Below are 25758 nucleotides of genomic sequence, written 5' to 3'. Positions count from 1 at the left end.
CGAAAATATTTTAAATTTATTCTTAATAGGGTAAGTTGCGATTACGTGGAAAATCAACACTAAATAAACCAGGCCTACTTGTACATGTAAACAGACACTTCACATTATTTTATTGAAAAAAAAAATAATATAAAAGAAAAACAAATTCTTCTGTATTTTCAAAATTTTAAAAGATTAGTGCCGTATTGAATTTTTAAAACAATATAAAACTCTCACTCTCTCTCTATCTCTCTCTGTACTAAAGTACAATAAATACTGTTTTACGTAATAACAAAACAAAACTTTTTTTTTTTTTTTTGCAGTGATATTTAATCACTAAAACAATTTTATAATGCTATGTGTGCTTGCTTGTTTTTTTTTTTTTTTTTTTTTTGTTTTTTTTTTTTTTTTTTTTTGGTTTTTTTTGTTTTTTGTTTTTTTGTCCCAGTAAGCTTTCCAGTGTTAAACAATCTATATGTACTTTTACCCCGTGTACCTATATTTTTACAATCAAAAACATCTTGAGGAATGATGCCATTGCTAAGATGTAGACTATATGCCTTGGAAACTCATTGAGCCCCCAAGCGAACCCATAAATCCAAGGACTATAAAACTAAAATATCATGATTACATTTTGCCCGATTTAAAATTCCACTACCCTCATCTGTCAAATATTTCTTATGAATGGTAGCATCATTATTTTTTCTGTCTTCAAATATGGACCTAATACCCGAACAATATTAATATCCATCGGATGCCACTATTATCATCGGTTTCATGACCGTAGGAACGGGGGGGGGGCTTTAAAAGGTTCTTTAAAAAACACCTAGGCAGCATTTTTTTTTCTTTTTTTTATTTTAAGAACAAACAAACAAACAACAATAATAACAACAATAACAATTTTTTTTACAATACATTTTGATAGAAACATTGACAAGTTTGTCCATGACCTGTTGGTCTTTTATGATAAGTGTCTTTAAACCATTGAGCTACATAATGATCTCTTTGTAAAGCTGTATGATGGTCAAAGGGAAATAACCATTCATCTGCTTTGATTTTCTTCATATGTCTTTGATGTAAATAATACACACAATATTGTCCACACACATCGGTATTCCAATCTTGATATCGATACGGATTATAAATCCATTGATGACCATGACGATGGATAAAGTCTTGAATTTCTTTTTGTAAGGGAGGAAATCCATAAGAATCAAAATATTCTACCACTGGACTGCTTACATATAAACACACCCAATGTTCTCCAGGTTGATCTTGAGGATCTGTATTGACTACAATGGCTTTTTCTCCAAATTTTAATTGATCTGGTTATAAATCTAAAGGATACACTCCACCAAACGAACTCTTTAATTCTCTAGATAACACTTCTCTCAACTGTCCTGTATCCATTAATAATCAATGCTCACTTCTCTCTGTTTGTTGATTTCTAAGAGGTTATCAAATTCTGCATACACCACACAATTTAAAGTGGTAGCCGTATTGTTAGTAAATTGGACTTCTACTCTTAAATTTCCTGTTTCTATGAGATGGAATTTATCCGATTGGGCTTCTTGATCTTTAGTGAAATCCCAGCCCCATAAAGTGTATCCGTTTTTATACTCTTCTAAGGTGATGTCCGGAGCCCAATCTTCTCCTAATTTTCCCAAAGCTTGATACATACTCAGATAAGATCTCAGATATAAATCTTCATTAAAATTAGGTTCGAAACAACGAGTCATCATGGTCTCTCCATTGATGCTAACACCTAATTTTTTAATCCCAAAATTTTGAAAATTAAAGGGATTTTTAGTTTTATCTCCATTAAAAGCTGCATTCTCCACAAACCCTAAAATGAGCCTTTTTGGCATCTGGCCTTGAAACAGATGATCCGTAATCTTAGATTGAGTTCCTGTAGGTATGGTAAAACTTTTGACTTCGACTCTTCTTAATGGATATTTGGCTCTGTGAGTATTCAAAGTTTGATTGATGTGATTCATTAAAGTAGGGGAAGGTTTCACTTTTCTCACCCACAAGACCATACTTAATATTTTGACTTTTCCCGTATTGGCTTGAGCTGTCATCATGTAGAAATCAGGTCGAGCTCGATTAAATCTCAAACGGACGTCAACTCCATTCGGTAGAAATCGATCTTGTTGAAACAAATCCAGATGTAAACGATCCAACAAAGTAATTTTCTTACTAGCATCTATAGCTTCATGACGTTTTCTGTATCCTTCGTTTTTAGAATTGGCTGGGTATGCTGGGATGATGGGTTTGTTAATGGTACAAGTATCAGCAGCGACAGCAAAGGCCTGATTAGCAGCCACTCCCAGAGCTGCTAGCCCCCTTTCGTCCATATGTCCTGCCGTATCTTTTTCCCATAGACTACAGGCTTTCATTTGTGTGGCTAAAGTTCTGGGTTTATAAGACAGTAATTTCTCCAGATAAGCTTTGTAAGGATAAGTATCGGTCCCTGGAGTGATTATTTTTCCATTGAGACTGACATCAATTTCCGTAAACAAGGAATGTAAGATATTATTCACTGGGGCTGTTTTAGCAGGATCTCCAGCCAGATCACTTCCATCATTTTGGACAAATTGACATACCATTTGAAGATAAGTTTGAGATAAATCTAGATATTGATCTCCTTGTCCTTTAATTTCAAATTCAATCGGAGCTGTCTCTGAATCTAAAGTACTAGAAATAGGGTAATATTCTTCCCATTTGGACTCTTCTAAAGCAATATTAGTGGGAGGGACTTGGAACAATTGTAGATTGTCCATCCCACGGGCACAGGAATCGGGTTGTAACATGATGTCTGTCTACTAAGATTGATTTTTCACAAATGAAACTCTTCTCCCTCACACTCCTCTATTTATAGTCTCTCAGTCAAAGACATCTAAAGACCGTGTTTTCTTCTTCTTCTTGGGAATATTGTCTCCTTGATTTTTTCTTTTTCTCTTAGGACCTCCTCTAGCCAACAGAACTCTTTCTGTCTGTTTTCTTTTTTTCTTACTATCTCCTAGATTCATTCTTTGTTTCACCATTCCCGAAGTATTTTTCAGGGCTTGTATTCCATGAGTTTTGATAGCGTCTTTTAAAGATCTCTTATTTTCTAACACATCTAACCCCGTTCTAGCAGCAGCGGTCAAGGCATGTTTAGCTCCCGTTTTCAGTAAATCCGTAAAAAATCCTTCCCCTCTTTGATAGTTTTTTGGGGGTGGATAATAATAAGCTGGTGGTGGTGGTGGTGGAGGTGGGGGTGGTTGCTGTTGACCCCCTCCTAATATTCCACCTAATAGATTACTGACTACTGGAGCTGCTAATTTTAACACCGGAGCTAAAAGACCAAGCCCATGTCCTTTTTGTCGTAATAAACCTTTATGATAAGTCCAACCGTGTCCTCTCTGTCTTAATATTCCTGGATGATACTGCATGGTGATAACTGTTCTTAAAAACTGACTTTTCTGCACTCTGAGGACTTCCTTTTATACCCCTTTTTAGGGCTGAATACAATATAGACAGCATACCAGACAAATCATGACTCCCAATAGGATGTAACAAAAAAGTTGTACACTCATCTCAGTACACTTTTCTAAAATGAAGTTTCAGTAGAGTTTTTCCACTTAAAAAGGGCATGGGTTTTCCTAAAGGTGTCATGATGTGTATCTCAATGGTATCAAAATGTTTTTTACTCAAAGGGAGATATTCCGCACGTATGGGTTCCCATTTACATTGATTGTCTTTGTGTTCAAATTGACAAGGGACCACTCTTAATAATTTCAAGGCATTCGATCCTACGGTCTGGGGTTGAATCAGATCACAATACACATACATGGATTTTAAATTTCGATATAAATCTACAGTGTCTGGAGCCAGATAACTGATGTTAATCCATTTGGTCATGTCTTCTGTCCAATTTTCCGGGACTAATTTAGAATCATGAAATCCTAATTTATAAGCCAGACTTAAGGGAAGACGTACAAAGATGGGAATTTGACGTAAATGAGTGACATAATTCACTCGGTTGAAATCCTTCCGATAATTAAATTTCATCTCAATTTTTGAGGGTTTTTCTTCTTCTTCTTTCAGGTCTTGTATCACTGTCTTTAAACTTTGTTTTAAATTTCCATACACATCATCATCGTCATCACTTCCTTGATCTGTGGGTTTTTTTTCTCGGTCCATTTGTGATACTTTTTCCAGATTTTTTTCATGGTCTGTACTAAACCTTCATTGATTTCTGCCAGGATAGCTGTAGGGTTAGGATAAGGTCCCGGTCTAAATCGAAGTTGATACAAATTCAATTTCTCTTTAGGATCATAAGTACCGATTAACCAATAAGCTTTACTCCAATCTACTAAAAGCTGGGTTTGTTGAAAAGTGATGGGAGTACTTTTCAATAATTGAAACCGTCCCCACTGGTACTTATCAGGGTCCTCGAGATCCAGTTTCTCAGATGGTGAAACGCCTTTAAAAAAAGGTGGAACTTTTTCCACTATACACACATCGATATAAGAGTCATCCTGACTTATATTTTCTATACTACAAGGATAAATCATTTCGGTTAATGCTACTTCCCATTGACCATCAGTTAAATCCACAGATTGTGGTAATAAAGTTTTAAATTGAGCAGTCGTATTCCTCGGAAAAGATTGCATGGAGCTATCACTGGGTAATGTCATGTAAAAATCACTGTTCTCAGCCATGTTCAGTAAGAGACTGAGAGATATTTACTTCTAACCTTTCTATTTATAATAATAATAACAACAACAATTCTTTTTTAAAAAGAATTTTATTTTTATTTTTTAACCATCAAATCGACATAAGGGACATTGTCTGTAAGAAGTCTCTATAATGTTCTTTATACACATTTCATTTTATGATTTAGTTCCTTCATATCTACATAATGAACAAAGTCTGTAGCAAGTCTTGACAAAGTTCTCAACACATTTCTCACAGCAAGGATACTGTCGACACTGTTGACACTTCCATCTCCCCTCCGTATTTTCCTCCCAGCAGGTCAGGCATTTCTTTAAAGCTCTTTTTCTCGTTACTTTGACCCATGGGTGCACCATATTCTCTACCCCGTACTTCCATGTGAAATATTTCACACACCAGCTACATCCACAGTTCTCCATGGAAGGGGGATCATCCACAAACCAGTGAGGAAAAGTCATTTCACAATGCTCACAAATTCGATAAGTTCTGTGATGCCATCCGGGATAATCATACACCGTAAATGTACGGTTATGGATCATCTCCCTATCACAGTAATGACAGTAATACTTTTCTACGTCAATCAAATAGGCTATTCTCCACATAAAAATCATGATTGAGCGCAGTGTACTCAAAGCTAAGCTTGATATACCTTTTTCTGTGTTTTATTTTTAGAATTTTGTTACTATATTTATTTTTAGCACGAGATCCCATTCTGAAAACACCTGTGCAGTAGTGCCGTGTGCAAAAACTTTTTTTTCTTGCTGAGTCATTAATACACAGGTAATACACAAATCTTGGCAGCGATTCAAGTATATCCATTGTGACGTCATTAATCACACTAAAAAATGTGATACAGATCAAAATAAGACTTGTATTTTTTTTGTGTTTTTTTTTATTCATAATAACAACAATCATAACAAAATAATCATATTAATAAACATTCAAAACTATTGTACACTTCTTTTGTTTCATCTATGGGAAAAGATCTTCTCATGTACAAATATTCTGTTTCACAAGCACAGTCCATGATACTGTATCCTTTTAAGAGCACTTTCAGATAATCTTGGATACACTCTTTGGCTCTTTCCATCCATTTTCCTTGAATCCAAGTCCTTTCTGGTCCTTTTTGTTTGTGAAACAAGACATATTTCACTTTCCATTTGAATTCCTGATATTTAGGTTCCTTTCGACCCCCTAATATTGCCATCTTATGTGTTTTTACCCATTGATGGTCTGGAAACTTCATTCTCTTATACAGGGTGGCACCTTTTTGTTTTCCTGGATTCTTATCCTTGAAATCTTGAATACATTCTTGTTTGTTTTTCATCCATTCTCCTTTCTTAGTAGAACTTTTAATTTTCCAACGATACTCTGAGCTTAAATACTCCATTGTATTTTTTTGTGTGTGTGTGTGCTCTGTCTCTCTCTCTCTCTGTCTCTCTGTGAAATCAGAAATGATCATTTTTTTTGGACTTGTTCCATTTTATATACTCTATGGTGTCTCTATTTTTAGACTCTTTGGATTTGTGTCTATTTTTATATACTCTATGGTGTCTCTATTTTTAGACTCTTTGGATTTGTGTCTATTTTTTTATACTCTATTGTGTCTCTATTTTTAGACTCCCTGGATTTGTGGTCTTCTTAGGGGTATGATGTATCATCGTAGGACTAGGCATAATGTATCCTACGGAAGAACTAACACAGACCATCCAATATTCTCGATTAGTATCATGTAAAGCTAACATGACCACACTGGTAATGATAAGAGATACACAAATGAATAATTGTGCAAAATAAACAATTTCTTCTCGAGGCACATTCTCTCCACAAAATTTCCAATGAGGAGTTATTGAATGAGATCCGTTTGGGGAATCCATGAATCGAAACTAGGAGGATATCCTTTCCACCGCACTTTGACTTCTCGAATGATTTTTTTCCCTACACGTCGCTTTTTATACCCCAAGATTTCTTCTACTTCGTACACATCATCGTTTTTATTAATCTGTTGTAATTCTTTTTCGTAAAAAGTGCCTTCTAATTCCTCACCATGATCATCTTGGATTTTATACACATAAGGATATCTTCCAGGCACTCTTTTAGAAATGGTAAACAATTCTGTAGTCCAATTGGGTAAATATCCTTTTTCAAAAGTGCGTTTAGCTTTACTAATGCGGACCCGATCTCCTTGTTTAAATTGAGGTTTTTTAGGGAATGTTTGAGATTTTTCCCCATATAAAGTTTTCCAGACTTTCAATACATTAGAAGCATTCACTTGAGCTGGTGCTCTTTTAATACTTCGATGATTAGAATGATTGTAAGCATATACTAAATCCGGTAAGACATCTACATACCGTCTGGTTTTATGACGAGTGAAATAACGCCACATGCGTGCTTTGAGGGTTCTCTGAAATCGTTCCACGATACTGGCTTTAGTGTCCGTATTACGAGTGGTAAAAAAATGAATGGATTTAAAAGTGTGTAAGAATTCTTTATTGGTAAATTCTTTGCCTTGATCGGATTGAATGCGAATGGGACGTCGTCCGTCTTGTTGAAAAATCTCTTGTAATCCTCGAATCATTTCTTTTCCTGTTTTCTGTTTTAAAGGCACTACCCAGGCATATTTAGATAAGACGTCAATGGCACACAATAAAAAAGTATATCCATCATTGTATTTCTTTAAACTGGACACAGCTGCTAAATCTAATTGCTATTGTTCATCTATGTCGGTCACTCTAGTTTGTTGTCTGCGGAATTTTCTTTGAATGGGTTTATGTAAAGTATAAGTATCTTGTTTTTTTAACCAGACTCGAATCTTTTTCAGGGAAATTCCTAAAGGTTTGACCTGACGATACAAAGCTTGTATTCCTCCGTACCCTCTTTTAGGATCATAATAAATCTCTTTTAAAATATCTTCCACTTGTTTCTTTTTCATTTCTTAGGTAAAGGAAGCCAATTTTCTTCAATTTTTGCAAATTTCTTTTCTTCTTCTTCGAGTTTGGCTTTTAATTTCTGTTGAGCTCTAAAGGGACTATATCTGGATCCTACCCTTGTCCCTACAGGGGTTGAAATGGGTTTTTTAATGACGGTTCCTGGATCTTCTATAGGACTACTTACTGGAGTGTCTAAAAAGGAAGAAAATCCACTATCGTCTCTTTCTTGACTTTTAGGAGTACTGATTTTTCCAGGTTTCTGCATGGCTTTTATAAGGCTTCCATTACTGAGGTATTCCAGAGGAGTACGGGTCTCTTTTAAAGCTTGAGCAAATTGTTCTAATCCTGTAGGAACCGGATGATTTTTACGAGACTGAGATCTCATACTATCAGCCATTAAATCCACAATGTTAGAATTGGCAACTTTTTGACCTCGATAACTAATTTCACCTTCTTTATTCCAAGTTAACACTTTAGGGTTTTTCTTTAAATGATTTAATAATAATCCAGCTTTTCTTTACATGTTTTTATTGACGGTTTCAAGGATTTCATCTTCAATCTCAGCTGGGCCTGCTGGTGATCCTGCTGTTGCTTCTGCAGGGGATGGGGGTACTGGTGCTACTGCTGGGGGTGCTCCTGCTGCTGCTGCTGCTGCTGGTTGAGCTGATGGTTGAGCTAATCGAGTTTTTGTAGGTTGTTGTCTAGCTTTTTCTAAATAATTTCTATAGCGATGAAGTTCTTGACCATATAAAGCGACTTTTTCTTCTGGGGTTAAATCTTCACGTCTTGTAATGTCCTCTAATTCCTGACCTAAACTGAGAGTAGATTGAAATTCAGGAGGTTTCGGTAATTTTCCTTTAAGTTCATTCAATAAGACTTCAGGAACTAATACCATTTTACGACTCATTTTCCCCCTAGGAGAGATGCTGCTCCTATAAGTAAAGGACCGAGTAAAAGAGGGAAGAGGCCCCCTTTTTGCTGGACTTACAAAGCTCGTCTTTTCTGAATAGATTGAGGTTGAATTAGTCTCCTTAAGATGTGTTTCTTTCCAGCTAGTTTTCGTTTCTGAACCGAACTGAGAGGTAACACTCCTTTTAATAGGTTGTACACAATCTCACAAATCTTCAGAATACAATCTCCAGAACAATGTTTTAAAATATTTGTCTTTAAGGGTGAAGAATAATGAGGATTAAATAACACTCTTAAAAGAGGCCCATGAGATTTTAATCTTGTAGAACAACAAGTGTTCTTCTTCTTCTTCTTCTTAGCCATCCTTTTCAAATAATGAAGAGGTGTCCCTCAGTGTGTCCTCCTTTTATACTCTTTTAAGGAGGAGGAGCATACATGCCATGTTTGTCTTTCTCATGTTTATCTCTATTTTTTTCGGTGACATAGATTTTGGAACAATATCGGCATTTATATCTCATTCCTTTTGGAAGTTTAGGTGTAGAAGCAGATAAAGGTTGAAAGCAGCCTATTTTAGGAGTCTGTATGGGTACTTTAATTCCAGGAGAAGGAATTCCTACATTAACTTGAGGAAATAAATCCGGGGCTCTTTGACTGCCTATGGGTGCCATAGCACGATCCATTCTCATTTCAGCTTGTTTCTTTAATAACTCTCCAATAGTTTTTTGTCTTTGTTCTTTATAATACTGATTAATTTCATTTCTTAGACTTTTAGGCATAGCTTTACGTTGAGCTGGAGTTTTGGGTGGACCTGGAGTTTTTGGATTTTTTCTTTTCTTCTTCTTCTTCTTTTGATTAGGTTTTTTCTTATTGTTTGACCCCCCACCTAGTCGAACCATCCAATTTGGTAAAACTCTCTTTTTTTGTCTTTTTGTTCTGGAATCTTACCACCACACTTTTCAAACGACGAGCACGTCGTTTTTTAGGGGTATTCCATTTAAATAAATGACGAATGATGACTCCTCCTAAAAATCCTGCTCCGCCACGTTTTAAAATAGCTTTTTTTCTGTCTTCCTCAGTAGATGATTTATCAGCGATGATACTTAAATCTTGACGATGATGATCAATAAATCTCTGGGTCTGTTTATTAATGGGTAATACCCCTTTCATTAAATTTCGAGCTCCCATAGCAAACCAATTCAATAAGGCTTTACGCCCTAATTCATTTAAATGAGCTCGTTTAGCAGGATCTTTTTCCCGCTGTAAACGTCTTAAAGTTTTCACTAATTTACTCTTGGCTGATGGTGCCATGATGAGAGTTGAATGATAAATGACAAGTGTGAGGATGATACATTTTTATTTATACTCTTGAGGCATGTGTATAGTTAACCATTCAAACAATCTACTTCTCAATCTGTATTCGTCTGGAGTGTGTGGACTCAAATCCACCAAGAGATATCCATGAGGAACATTGGTAGCTTCTTGATAAGCGGACATCAAATGAGGTGAAGCTAACTGACGACTCAAGACACTGATTTGAGATTTGTCTCGGGGATTTTTAAACAAGACTAAATAATGAGCATTCAAACTAATGGTGCGATGTGATGCTGCCCTATCAAATAAATTCTGAGTGATGTAAATCACACTGGTATTCCGATGATGAGCTTTACGGGTAAACCAATCCACGATCGATTCAATGGCTTTTCCTCCCATCATGTCGTCAAAAATGAGTAAGTTTGGTATATTTAAATTAGCCACTAATTTCTCATCGTCTTCGGGAATATTTCGAATGAAAAACACCCGATCTCTTAGAGAAGTGTAAGCAGGTTGCCATTCCCGATAACACCACACAATTTTTTGTGGCATGGGGGTAATCCAATGTAAATTTTCTACTAATTTCTTGACAAATTCAGTTTTGCCAGATTTAGAAGGTCCTGCTACCACCATGGTAAATTCATGTTTTAAAAGAAAAGAGGGAAGAGGTGTCTCCTCATGTTGCATGATGACAAATGAAGACAAAGGTAGTTTCAATGCTTTATTTATAGTTAATAACCATCATTTTAATAACCATAAGGTAAAGTGTTATAATCTTTCAAGGTCTGTCTCTTATCGTAAACAATTCTATATTGTTTTTCTAAAGGTACTGTCTTGACTTGATGATCTCGGGTCCTCTGTATTTTGTAAGGATAAGACACTGTGACTTCATCTATTTCTTTCCTGAGCATTTTTTCTAAAGTCTCTAAGGATACGATATTAGAAGCCCGAAAATTGAGAGTTAATCCTTTGACTTTAAGGATGGAATTTCCCTTGGAGGTAAGGTAAGCATAATTTTTGGGACCTCCAGACATGAATTTGATAATGTGATCCCCGTCCAATTCATCGGTCCATTCTCCTAAACTGTTTCCAAGAATCGGATTAAATTGTCCTTCCTTATGTTGGTAAATGATACTATCCGTATCGAAATAAAGCACCCGATCTCCTAAAGGTGGTAAAGTCTGGTAGAGGTGTAATCTGGCATGAGCGGTAGTGAAACAGGCCAGTATTATGTTTCCAAAGGGACATTCTTCTACAAATTGATTTTTGTCTTGATAATTGACTAACATCATGTCTAATTCCGGCTTTTCTTTATTTTCTAAGAGTTGGATCCCTTTAATCTCTTTGGTCGAATCTTGTAAGAGTTGATGTAATTCCTCTTCTTCCGTTAAGTATTTCGTTTTCGGTAATAACAGACGTTGAGCAAATTTTCCCCACAAACAATTTAAAAAAAGTTTGGCTATGGTTCTTCGCACTGGATTTTTTTCAATACTTAACCAATCCATTCTAATCCCTTCTTTTTCTAAAACTTGACGAATGTAATTTAGTTGCTGTTCTTCCATCTGACACTCCGGTGGAAATCCAGACGCTTCTTGTTTGATCTTTAAAAAAGTATCGATGTAAGGTCTGAATAAATCTGTGCTGCTTTCTGGAAAATGCCAAACTTCGTATATCTTCTCTAAAGTATACCCCATGTCCAAGGCTTTGTGTAATTCGGTGGTCACCCAGGTACCTGTGAGACTGCGTTCACGGGAATTGTGTCGACATCGATGTTTAGGGTCTTGTTGTTTTGCACAAGTTCGGCATAAGGGAAATAATAACTTGCCTCCTGTGCGATAAGGTAAAACTGGGTGATAGAGGCCTCGAGGTGGTAAGACCCGACAATGAATGAGTCCAAAATAGGATCTGACGTCTTGGAATTGATCGGTAATGATTTGAGGATGCCCTACAGGAAAAGGTCTGTGTTTTAACACGTAAGGGTAGAGAGAACAAACGTCTATGTATCTCATATCTCCTTCCTCACAATATAATCGTGTAGCATTGGTCCGACCTCCATACAAAGCCTCTCGGGGGTTTAAAGGATCTGAAATGTTTAGGTCTGATAAAAAATTCTGTAAAACTTCATCTCTTTGCACTTGTTGATCGAATTCGTGCTCCCAGATAGAGGTGACAGAGTAACCAAATTGCTCTAAGACCGATTTCCTTCTTAAAGTTTCTTCATATAATTGTTGGTAAGTCCATTGGGGTTGGTGAGGATGAGTTTCGGTCTGTAGATTGGAAAAGCAGGTGGGGCATGGGCCAATAACATCCGTAAAATTCGTAGAGGGTGTGGTTATCTTCCTGATATCCGTCTACAGTATAACTTCCGATCTTGACTTCTCCCCCGTTTCTCGCATGTTGGATGTGAGATCCACTCTGTTGACTCAAAAAGGTTAACCACCGACAGGCTTTGGCCGAATATTGACGAGCAGGTTGATATCCCAGGTTAGGAATGATGGCAATGGAATCTTCGGGCATAAATCCTCGACGGTAAGCTAAATTGGCTGCACTGGCAAAAGTGATAGATTCCTGAAAGGGATCTACATTGACCAAGGTCTTGAGAGTGGCTCTGAACTGAGCACAACATCGTCGTAAAATATCGACGTCGGAAATACAATACTCTAAAAATTCCTTCTGGAAATCAAACACTTTTCCAGCTTGTTGATCGTACCATTGGAAAAAAGCTTGTCGTCCACTAATAGTCATGTCGTCCGGATTGTATTTATCTGGAGGGGGATAAGGTCCCACGTAATTCTGGTTCTGTACCGTATTGAAAAAGTGAGGGAAATACCCTTTTTCAGTTCGGTGAATCCAAAAGCGGAAGGCATCTTGGACAGAGCAAAAGGTAAAAAATTATAAGAATCGATGAATTTCAATCCAAGGATTTCCATGGATAAGATTTTACTCCCGTTTTGGATGACGGTGGGTTTAATGCAAGCAGAATGCACCAGGTAATTTAAAATGAACTGTCCGTCATATCCTTTGAAATTGTGAGCAATGATGATGGCCTCGTCGTGTAATAAAGTACCATGCTTATCTCCTTTGCTGATGGGTTGTAATAACCAGTCCATGAAGTCTTTTAAGGTATTTAATCCTTTAAACACATGTTGACGGGGTCCCATGTGTCGACAATGAGGACAAGGATCCTCAATGGGTAAATGCCCACAATGTTGACAGACCCGATGTGCTACACACAGATTAGGGATGTGAATGCCGTTTTCCTGGGTACATTCGAAATCGAAATAAATGTAAATCTGTAATGTCTCTTTTTCCTTCTTCTTTTTGGGAGGTTTCTGTTGAACGTAACACTGATGATCATTCTGTACAATTTTCTTACAGATCTTACATTGTTTCCGTCCTCCGCATAAGTGATGAGATAATAATTTTTTAGGCATCACATCGTCCCATTAAATTACAGATGGTTGTTGTCGTATTTTTACTGTAAGGTCGTCAATGATTTTCATAACAACCTCTATTCTTAAAAAATCCCTAGTAATGAGGACATGAAATCTGGCTCCCGTCTTTAGGGCATGGAGGGTAAGATAAACAAAAATCACATCGAAAAGGACATTTGGATCGATGGTCTGTGATGTTTCTGTACCCCACATCACAATGATCACAATAATATTGACACCCTGTGATACCAGGCATGGATAAAATGGCATGGTAATGATGATCTTCTAACAAAATGTTTAAAGAAATTCCTTATCCATTCCCTTTGTAGATAGGTTCTAAGGAGAATTTAGAAGACATAGACTTGATCTGAAATATTTTCAGTCGATATTGAGGATATAACACTTGTTGTAATTTCCCCCATTCTTCGGGTCCACAAGATTGATGAATATCACATCCGGCTTGTTCCATGAGAGCTATAGCTTGGTTTTTCTGATCATTACCCCTTACATCTCCTACCCGCATACGTTTCCATCTTTTTTCCCATTCGAGGTCGGGATTTTCTGGCTTTTCACTGTGTAACCGGGTGATGACAATAGCTCTAGCTAAACACATCTTATCCCAGGGATTGTCGATCTGAACGATAGATTTTTTTCCTTTAAGGAAAGTGTCCTTATTGATCATCAGGTGTTTGGTATTATTTCCACCACTTCCTTGAGGATATTTCACATGAAACATGTCGAATTCAATAGACCCGTCTCCCAGTTTAAAATCTTTTTTAGATTGTTGAACGGCTTCTATTTTGTTTAAAATGACCTCCTCGTTTAAATGTTTACATTGGGTAAACTCGTACCAGATTTCAGATTTCAGAGAAGGATGACGTATGTTCAAGCGTAAGTAATCGTTAGGATTACACTGCATTTCATATTTGACAGTTTTTAACATATCTCTAAATAATCGCCGAACAAATCCTTTGTTTTCTTCTTCTGGAAATTCCTCAAAATTGATATTGTATTTATTTTCTTTGGCTTTAAATTTTCTGGAATGTCTGGTGGAATCTAATCTCACTTTATAATACTGGGAAATGGACTTAGGTTTCCCTGGTGGTGAATGAGGTGGTGGTAAATGAGATGAAGAATTTGGTTCTTCTTCTCTATTTACATGACGTAAGGCTTGTACTTGTTGATGACGATTGGCTTTCTGTATTCTTTGTAAGTACAAGGCATTTCGTTTTTTAAGATCTAATTCTCTATCTCTATTGTTATGAAGAATTTTATCTAATTCTTTCTCTCTTTTTTTCCATTTCTTAAGTTGTCGTGTGAAACGATCCATGTTTATTTTTAACAACAGAATGAGCTGAAAGTCAAAAGAAGACGGTTTTTATACAATAGATGACGTCACAATGCATAGGTCGCTGTGATTTGGATCGGTGCCAAGATTTTAAGTAGGAGGAACTTTTTTTTTTGCACACGCCACTACTGCACAGGTGTTTTAAGAATAGGATCTCGTGGTGTTATAATAATACTTACAAAAGAACTAAAAATAGTTTTAAACTTATAAAAATAGTGGAGATTAAAAATAGATTTAACTAAAAAAAAAAGTAGAAACTAAAAATAGAATGGATCAAAAAGGTATATAAACCAGACCTGAGAGTATATAGGATCAGTCTTATATTTTAGTCAGGGACTTTAAACCAAACTAAACCTTAAGATGGAAGAAGAAAATTCCAGGACTCTGAATGATATGTTTGAATTGGCAACAGTAATGGCTGGTATTGAACTACATGAAAGAAGAGGGATAAAAAAAATCCTAGAGGATATATGTGATATAATTCAAATTATGAAAGAGAACCAGAAGGAAATAGCCAGTATAATAAGAAAAATGATTCAGGATCAGGAGAAAACAAGTGATATAATGGTACAACTTCAGAAGGATCACTGTGAGTTTAGAGAAATCATAACAGATGAAATTGCTGTGTTTAAAGAAGAAGTGATGGCTGAGATTCGTAAGGATAAATAAAACCTCGAACAAAAGGAAAAAAATACAGAGAGAGTGACAAAAGAAATGCATGAAAGTCCAGAAAAAAAAAGAATTGACACTTTTTTTTCTTTTATTATTGTATTGTATTGTATTGTATTGGATCAATAATAAAGGTTTGTTGAAATTGAAAAAAAAAATCTTTTTTTTTTTTGATTTTTGTATTTTTTTTTAAAAAAAGGGGGGAAAAATGCACTAAGTTGACCCGACCAGCGCATTTTGAGACTTTTGATACGGTATCCTGGATAGACTTTCTTATTTTGACTTTTTTTTAACCGTCTATAACGGCCCCTATACGCCTGGATAGACCGGTCCAGCGCATTTTACATTTTTCGTATTTTCCATTTTTTTTACCGTCTATAAAGGCCCCTATACTGCAGGATAGACCGGTCTATCCTGGAGTAATCTACTCCTTGTAACTAAACGAGAATATTGCAGAAAAACCATTAGTTTTGTGTACACATCTGTTTATCATTTAAGACAGTCCTAAGGAGAGATTTTATTAGACAAACAATTTTAAATTTGGTCTCCAGCTTTCGGGGGTCTTAGTGGTTGGGATGAAATTATTTATTGCATAATTGTGAGATGTTGTTTGTGTGTCTTTTAAACTTGTAGGTCAAGGACATGAGGTCAAACGTATTGTCTTATGCAATCTACATATAAAATATGAAAACCCCATCTTCGGACATTAAAAAGTTATCATCAATGAAAGAAAAAACTGAAAAAGACTGTAGGTCAAATTTTAAGGTCAAGGTCACGAGGTCTAAAAACCAAACTACATTCGGTAAAATCTTGAAACAGGTAATGCGCCTATAAAATATAAATTCTCTTTCCTCTCGAGTTCAAAAGCTTTTAGTAACTTTTAAAAAAAGAAAAATGAGTGAAACGTCAAGGTCAAAGGCATGGTGTTAAAATCAAAGTACATCATGGTATGTTATATTTGGGGTTATATTTAATTTGTAACTTTACTTGTTTTCTAAATCTGATATTTATTTCCTTGTATAAAAAATCTATACATTATTTAAAATTATAAAGACAACTTAAACCCTTAAGGGAAAAGGAACAAAGGTTTCAAAATAAATCAAAGTACCAAAGTATGTAGTACAGTAAACTATAGTTAACATTATTATACCTCTACTATTACTACTCTATATCAAATGAATACCATAAAACTGTCAATTTCCTGACAAAAAAACTTCTTGAATATGAGGATTGCTTCCTGTAAAATCAGAGTTAGAGCCTAGGACTACTCCTTCATGAATATTCAATGATATTTTAAACCGATGAAAATGCTCATAACACGTTAGACATGCCACTTCAAAAAACAATCTGGAATTATAGCAAAATGACAAACACGATAACTTTTTTCAATATCTGTGACATTATAATTTTTAAAACATATTAATTTTTCGCTCAATACTAATGCAATAAATTATGTAATAAAATTTAGATGAATGTATTTGTGATGATTTGAATGCTTCTATAATGTCAAAAATGTCTGGTTTATTGGTTCATGTATTTCCCTCCGTTGTTTCGATATAATTTAGCAGTTACGGAATGGGTACTCCGAAAATAGCACTTTTTTGGTTCCCCAAGGGAGGAAACAAATTTCTTAAGACGGCGAATACATAGTTCCCTCCCTCAGCTAAACAAAACCGTGCTAATTAGGTCATACTCATTCCATAACTGTTTATTATTATATAAATAGAGTTAAGTATAGTAATTTTTGTTACAAGCTGGGAATCCAAGCATGATTTTCATTGACTTAATAAGAGACATAATGTTGATTGAAAATCACTTCCTAATTGTTTTGATGATTTTTTATACCCTTAAAAATAATAGAGATGGTATATGATTGCGAATTCTTCAATAGGCTTTTTTAATCTAAAGCAGTCCATTCCTTAAAAAAAAAGACCCTAATATTTTCTTTGATTTTTTTTTTAAATTTTTATTTATTCATTATTTTGTTTATTCTTGAAGCGATCTCCATTATATAGGTATGTAGTGGATGTGATGCAATACAATATTCATGAATATCATCTCCATTCTGGATAATTAATAAATTAATAATATTCTTCATAGGTACACTGTACACGGTGCATGTACATTGTTTTAACACCTAAAATGTTTTCTTTGGATTTTATTTTTTAAGAAAGGAATGTGAATTACCATCCCTGCAAAAGAGTCCCTTCCATCCAGGGTAACATGGAGATGTACATTGTCCCGTTAATCTGTCACACTGATCACAGTTACTACACATCTGAGAACAGTTATGCCCATGCCAACCAACAGGACATGCTGAAAAGGAGCAAAGTTTATATTTTTTTCCACAAAGAATAAGAAAAAGATATCGGTGACATTTTAGCAGGTCGAGACTACTAGATTTTCTGATATCAGCGTTAATTTGCATGTTAAATTAGCTATCTACTGTTTACTGACCAATCATTTGAATGAGTCGCGATGAATTATGGGCTACAAGTACATGAACGAATTCAGTTGTGTTGAAAATTTAAAGCAACTTAACAGAGTCCCTTGGAAACCCATTTTCAATTCTTTATTTTATTTTATTTTTATTTTTATTTATCTATTTATTTTTTTTTTTTACATTTATGAAAGAAATATTGAAAATGATGTGTAATCTCTCATTTCTAAGCTCACGTTTAGAAAAAAAATGCTCTAGTTAGTCTTTAGTTACATGTATATCAGCGAGTAATTTATCGGTGTAAACTATTGTTTACGTACGTGCTATTGTGTCGATAAAACATTACATGTAATTTTTTTCGTGATATATAAGTGCGCATCTTTTTAGATAGCAGTACAAGGTGCGCAATTATTAGTAAACTCCTCAATATCATCAAAATGTTTTATGTACATGCAAACGGCATGGCATGTGTACGTTATTTGATGCAACTATTAATCATCTAAAACAACTTCAATATTAAATGTAAGCATGGAGCTGGGTCCTTGGAATATAATCTTCGAATTTCTGCCGTATAAGGTAAAAAAAAAAAGAAAAAGAAAAGAACTGTACAGTTTTTTTTTCTTCTGGTAACCAAGTAAATATTATGCAGTAAACCGACGACAACTACATGTCGCTGTTGAATGGTAAACATGTAGTATATCGTCATGATCTTGATTGGAGAATACGTTTGACAAAAACATCGTCACGTGTTGAAATGTGCCTTCAGTAAAATGTTGTGTACCCGACCTGTTTAGTCTGAGGGAAGACACTGACTCTTAGCATGTATATATACTGGCAAGAATATAGTGTGGTTGTATTAGGCGTAAATGTATAAAACAAAAGACAATAGACTTATAGCAAACATGTCAAAAACAGTATTTTGATCCATGCTTAATGATGTTTTTAAAGGTTTCAATAAATGTATTTTTCAATCACATCCGTCTCGCAAAAAATGTTTTCTGGCATTTCCACTTCCGGTTCAGGGCCTTTTCTTACTTTATTCTTAGCATTAATTTGAAAACGGAAGTAATGTTATTGAAAAAAAGAGTTTCAAAAATATTTTTTATGCTTTTTTAGAGAATTATCATTTTTTTAAGATTTTCATTCCACTGTTTTTTAATCGTAAGTTCATTTGTAAAACAGAGTTCGAGTCGGCCCTACATTTTAATGTACATATAGTCATACAAGTAGAACGAGGTATAAATATACTGAAACGCAAAAGAAACGCAACATCCTTTTTTAGGAGGAAATATTATATATAGGATATAATTTTGTATCTAAAAAGTAAGGACGTCTTCAATTTTGTAAATATTGGTAATTTAACGGTTAAATGATTTTAATACCATTGCCGGAAGTTATGTTTGAGTCCGCTTAACAGAAATCAAAAAATTGCATGTATAACAAAACATTTAGTAATAATATGGAGTTTTAAGGGTTTGTATCTGTTCATCATAAGAAATGCATCAATATTCCGAAAAATGAATTCTCTTTTCGTTTCCGTAAGCGATGCCAAGATTTCTTGAAAAGTACATATTTCCATTTCTCTAGCTAGAAAATCTCAAAATAAAGGTGATGGAAAGTTGCAGATGCAAATATGCTCTACATCACTCCTCAAATGCTCATAAGTATTATTAGCATGAATGACAGTCCTTGGACCAGAAGTCCAAAGGCTACTACACTGCACTAGGCTAGAGAAAATTCGACCCTATCGTCTGAAAAACGAGCATTTAAAAATGGCAAAGAATATTTCTTTCCCTCAGATCTCGAGATTGATGAACCTATTGCATTGTAGAAATCAAGCTGCAATTGTTGTGCATGGCAGTCTAGCACGCTGTAATTGAATGAACGGGGTTAGGGGTGTTTTAACATTCATGTGTTACTTTCTAAAGTTAAAAGATAATCATTTAGCATTTTTATCAAATCTCTAATGTTTTTAAATTAAGTTTTACCTTACTGTATTCATTTTTGAAAATCATTAAATATATTCAAATATTTGTAGATTACTGCTTGTTGTGTTTCTTTTCCGTTTCAGTATATAATGCGGGTTAAATAACTCTAAAACTTTAACTTTGCCTTACAGTTACAAAAGCAGAAATCAGAGGTAGAGTATGCCTGCAGCCTAAGAAAATGTCTTTTAAATTAATTTTTGTTCAGATCATTACTTTCAACAATTAGAATATTCTCCAGAAAGGACAAGTAGGCGAGTTTTTTTTTTTTTTTTTTTTTTTTTTTTTTTTTTTTTTTTTTTTTTAAAGACGATCCACAAACATTTTTGATAATAATAATATAAATAATAAAAATAGATGCTTATTTTATTCAATTTATGACAGTTCTTACGTGTTTTGCATTTATCTCCAAAAACTCCGACATCACATCCGTTGGTACAGCTTCCGTTGACATGGTGACATGGTCTGTCCTCACTACAGTTACCGCATGCCATAGAGCAGAGATCTCCGTAAAACTGAGGACTACAAGCTGATTGATACAACTCAACATTAAAACGGAGATAATAAGTTTGTTTTAGACGTATCCCCATTTTCTTTCCTTCTTATCATATTTATTAATGTCTGTATTTGTACTATAATGTATCTGTATCGACCTTGTTATGGTCCATATTTATATCAGTCCGACAAAGCTTTGTCTGACTTATCCGATGGCAGCAGAGAGGTTACAAAACAAAGTTAAAGTATTGAAGCAAAATTTGAATTTTTGAAAGTTATTTTTGTTGAAAATTAAACTTTATCAAAAAAGGTTTCAACTAGAAGACTTCATTAAGGTACAATGTTTATAATATTCAAAGCAAAGTAAAAATATTCTTGAATTTACCGGTATTAAAGCACAATAAAGGAATCCATTATTACTGAATAGTATCAATCGCGTAAAATTAATGTATTGTATTTATGTATTTATCATTATTTACCGGTACTCATACAAAAAAAAAAACAAAACAAAAAACCGAAAAACAAAAAAAAAAAAAAAAGCAAAAAAAAGAAACCAAAAAAAAAAAAGAAAGTAAAGAAAGAAAGAAAAAAAAAAGAAAAAAAGAATGGTTTACATATACAGCAATGGCAAAAAATAACTTATTTTCAGTAATATATATATATATATATATATATATATATATATATATATATATATATATATATATATATATATATATATATATATATATATATATATATATATATATATATATGAGGCTTTGTTGCCAAAAAACAAGAGAAATAGTATGATGAGTGATCAACAAATTAATAAGTTTAATATTGGATATTAAATCTTACAATATATTCATTTCCCTGTCCATTTGCTACCATTACTCTGTAAGTTGAACGCTAAACGCAACAATATTGCTTGAGCAATAAGTGTATAAGTAAAAATATTCCATTCTCCTCCTCTGTGGCCTCTCTTGATATTAAAAAAAAATCAGTATGCAAACATAAGGTACTTGTATTTGTGTCTCATTTTTATTTATCTATTACCTACATGTCCCTTTGACCATTACATATAAAAGCTAGAAAAGTATTTTTTTTTAATTATTATTATTATTATTATGTATATTTAAAAAAAAAATCTTATATAATTCTCTTATTTAATTGGTCGCCCGAGTGGCGCAGTGGTTCGACCGTTTGTTATAGAGTCGCACAGTAAAGACTTGATCCTTACGTCGCGGGCTCGAATCCCAACGTGGGACGTGGAGACCAGTCCTTCGGATGAGACCATAAAACTGAGGCCCCGTGTCGCAGTAGGTCCTTGCAAGGAAAAAAAAAATCCCTCCAGTGCTCAATGGCCCTACGTGCCGAGTATAGGTCAAAATTCGCAGCTCTCCACCGGCAAATGGTGGCGTCTCCATTTGAGTGAAAAATATTGATAAACAACAAGAAATATTTAATTGACCTTTCAATTACGTCATTTATGTCGACTTATTATCAGTAGTTTGTAGCAAAGTGGAATAACTTGTCTCAGTAGAATACTAAGGAATAGAGCCTTCCCCACCACATCACTCGACCAAGTGATCCAGAAGAGGTACATTTGTCATCGCAACGGTGTGCTTAGTTTATCTGCTACATACCCAGGAGCAGTGAGGAATATTTTCAAAAAAATATTACATTTTCACTATATAATCAATATACCCTCGCCATAGCACCAAAACCGCTTACCCAGGAAATTCGAATTTTATTATTTTGCAAGAATTATCTTTGCGCATAATTAGTATTTTATATATATATTCTGGGAAAGAAGAAGATTTTTAAAGAATTTATGCATATTCACTATCTCATCCATAGAACCCTAGGCCTGCCCTTCAGAACACCTGATCCTCAAGCTATGAAATTAACGATTTTGGAAGAAGCACCCTTGCTCATCATATGCATACTAGTGGTATGTTTACTAAATAACCTGGAATAAAGAAGAAATTTTTTAAAGGGATAATGTATTTTCAATTTATATCCAAAAGAAGTTCTCCCCCAAACACCAGAACCCTTGGGACTACAAATTTTACATTTTTGAAAGAGGCACCTTTGTTTATCGTAACCATGCACCTTATTTATCGCCTAGACATAGAAGGGAAGAGGTTCTTAAAGAATTTATTCATTTTCACTATATTATCATTAGAGCCCAACCATAACTCCAGAACATCTGAATCTGGGGTATTAAATTTCCTTTGTTTCATTACAATTATGCCATCAGTTTGACTGTTCAATGTCCAGGAGTAGAGCTTCTTATTTTGATAGTACTAATTCTGATAAATTTAGATTATCCCTCAGGTCCCAGGGAGGTAAAGACCATGGAATTAGTAATTTTTGGTTTTTTTCCTTTGTTCATGAATAAAATTGGGCAAAATTGGTTGAATTTGATTCATTGATTTCAGGGAAGAAGCTGAAAATGTTCAGATAATAACGCACAACCAACGACGCACGACGAATGATGACGGTCAAAACAGATAGCAATAGGTCATTTGAGTGAATCTGGTGACCCTAAAAAATCATAAACATAGACCAAATCCAGTTGTCCAACAGACCCTTAAATGAGTACTTTGCATCTACATTGGAATGCATACATGAACAGATCGTCTAAAAATCATTTTTTTTAAACTTACGTAATTCACACTGATGACCTTTATACCCAGGTTTACATCCCTGACAGGCACCTGTTTCTATGTGACAATAACGACAGTTGCCGGGACAGGGAATGTTGCAGTCTAGTCCATAATATCCTGTTTTGCTACAACCTAAAACAAATTTTAAATACTTTTAAGAGGAGTGCTTTATTTGCGTTTTAGGTTAAAGTATCCTCCTTCAGTCCCATTCAAAAATCACAGACAGTCCTTTTAATAAGTTTTTGAGAGTGAAGATAAGAGAATCTAAAAAAAAAAAAAAATAGAGTTTGAAAAAAAATTAAAGATAAATTAAGTCTTCGTTAACATCTTGAGCTGTCAGTAGAAAGATTGTTTTACTCATTATTAAAATAAAAATGCAGTTACATATCGTATCTTTGTTTAGAAATTAAAGAGAAAGAAAAGAAATAGTCATCTACTTTTCTTTTTCATAAAGAATAAGAGAATATACTTCGTCTGAAATACATATTGAACAAAAGAGCATACCATACACCTCCACCTCACATACTTCGTTGAATGCATAGGTGCTTAATTCAGCAGCACGTGCTGCATCCTGGGGTCTTTCGTTTAAGTAGATGACATATTGTCCGTGTACAGGACATGTTATGTTGACGATTGACGGTATGGTTGCCCTGGTGTAGTCTGTGTCGTGAAAACATAAATACCCATCACTTCTGCTTGTTGTATTAGAAATGTAGATATAAAATCCTAAAAATCTTCTTGTGTATCCATTCGAAGCATCTAAAACAAAATTAAGTATAGCAAATGCAGGTAATATGTAATTCGGCGTGTTGAATAAATATCATTATTTGCTTTGTTCGAACATTTTAGGGTGTTTAAAGTTGATAGTCATTGACATTATCGTTATCAAATATTTGCATTTAATTATGATTCCTTTATAATCCAGAACAATATAACATTATCCTGTGACTATTTTTTTTTTAAATTTACATTTGGTTTCCTACTGAGTTTCAGTTGTCTTATTTAACTAAAACATGTATTTTCCTATTATACAGAATAGGAGAACAAATGCTTCATAGATTTGTCCTAAACATTCATTTACATTTAAATTTTTCAGAATTTTTTTTTGTTGACATATTCTTTGAGCGATTGATTGTAGGTTGTTTTTACGTCCCATTCTAGAATTTTTAACTCATATAGAGACGTCAATATACCGGTTAAGGTATTCAAACTTTAACCTTTATTCGACACTCAGGGTCGATAAGCAATGGGGGTTCTTTATCGTGCCATCCGAAAGACCTACAACTTTGACTTCAAAGTGCCGAGCACTTGGCGTTGTAACAGTTGCTACCTATTTTTTTTTTTTATTTATCGACTTGGGACACTCGCGACCGAGGTTCAAACCCACGAACTTCCGATCACGGAGCGAGCACTCTACCGACGGAGCTACCGTGATGGTCAAACATTTTGAAATGGAACCCACTACAGCGTCATGTTTTTCTCTCTCTCTCTCATTTATAAAAGGTTAACAAATATTTTCACACAAATTTGAAAACAAATTCAATATTTTGTTTAATGGTTTGATATCATATAGAAGGGGTATGGTATACATATTCAAAAATCAAACATTCTTGTTAATTTGAAATGAGTGACCTTGTTGATGTGCATACAGTGGCTGCAACGTTATTGTTGACAACTTACACGAACGATCACGTTACACGAACGATTCCGCACGATTAACGCACGATAAAATCTGTTGCACGAACGATCCTTCACGCACACGATTCTACACGTTACACGATCTTACACGATTGCTAACGCAAACGCACGAATCTTCACGCAAAATAGTTCAAATTCTTTGGGAATGGATATTTTCAAAACGAAATAAGGCTTTATACTTATTTTGGATTTCAAATCATTTTTGATATTATTTCATCGACTTTGAAAAATGAAAAACAAAAATAGAAATGGATATTTTTGGAACTAAATACATGTAAGACTTATGAATTATTTTAGATTACAAATAATTATTTACGTAATTCTCCGACTTAAAAAAAACTGATTTTTTTTTCGTTCTACCAGAAGATGGACATGTAGGTGGACCGTGAGTTTTAATTGAATTGGATTTCATAATATGCAGAAAGGGAAAAGTTTGAAAAAAAAAATGGCATGAAAATGAATAAAATTATAAGTTATATCCATGTTTCCATTTGTGAATCTCTAAAATCAACAATTATTTTACAAATCATATGTTTGCAGAAATTATAAAAAAATAATTAAAAGTAAGCTCCAGAGATAAACACTGATAAACGAAACCCCGACAATCATGTCGTGTACATGTACATTTGCCGACTAAATATTTATGTAAGTATTGAGAATTGTTTATTTACTTTTTCGTAAAAATATCTATTTTTGATCCATTGATTTTAAAAATATCTTGACCATAATTAGCAGTAAACTTAATAAACATCAGAGAAAAAAGTCCTTAAACATCTAAGTACGGTTTATCACAAAAAACACGCTATTTGACGAGAACACTATTTTGTACGACTTACTATATTTTTTATTTCCAAGCGATAATTAGTTCGTTCTGCTTTCAATTATGTAAATTGCGCTTCATTTTTTTTTTTATATTTGGATTGAAAAAAAAACAGACAAGCGAAATGCTTGTATAACAAATAACATTCCGATAAAAACTTACAAAACGAAATTTACACGTTTCTTAACGCACGATCACGCACGATTAAAACCGCAAGCGATTGAGTCTGATACACGCCCCTTACCAAAAATATTGCCTTTCTGCAAACATTTGCTGCAAGTCTGCAGCAAACATTGCTGGAAATCTGCTGCAGACATTGCTGCAAGCTTGCAGTAATGAAGCTAAAGAAACCCTGACAGCCTAT

General features: G+C 34.4%; 1 protein-coding gene across 1 annotated transcript in view; it reads right to left on the bottom strand.

Annotated features, from left to right (window-relative positions):
- The window catches only part of LOC133174513 (multiple epidermal growth factor-like domains protein 10), a 114884-nt gene that overhangs the window by 35119 nt on the left and 54007 nt on the right, over nt 1-25758 (bottom strand). Inside the window, exon 6 of the mRNA XM_061309625.1 lies at nt 17490-17618. Within this exon, the coding sequence (XP_061165609.1) occupies nt 17490-17618 (129 nt within the window). The remainder of the gene's footprint in view (nt 1-17489; nt 17619-25758) is intronic.

This window comes from Saccostrea echinata, unplaced genomic scaffold (genome assembly GCF_033153115.1).
Source record: "Saccostrea echinata isolate AGI-Se365-2 ecotype Australia unplaced genomic scaffold, CSIRO_AGI_Sech_v1 ptg000058l, whole genome shotgun sequence".
Taxonomy (NCBI): Eukaryota; Metazoa; Mollusca; class Bivalvia; order Ostreida; family Ostreidae; genus Saccostrea; species Saccostrea echinata.
This window is presented reverse-complemented; position numbering and strand designations above follow the sequence as displayed.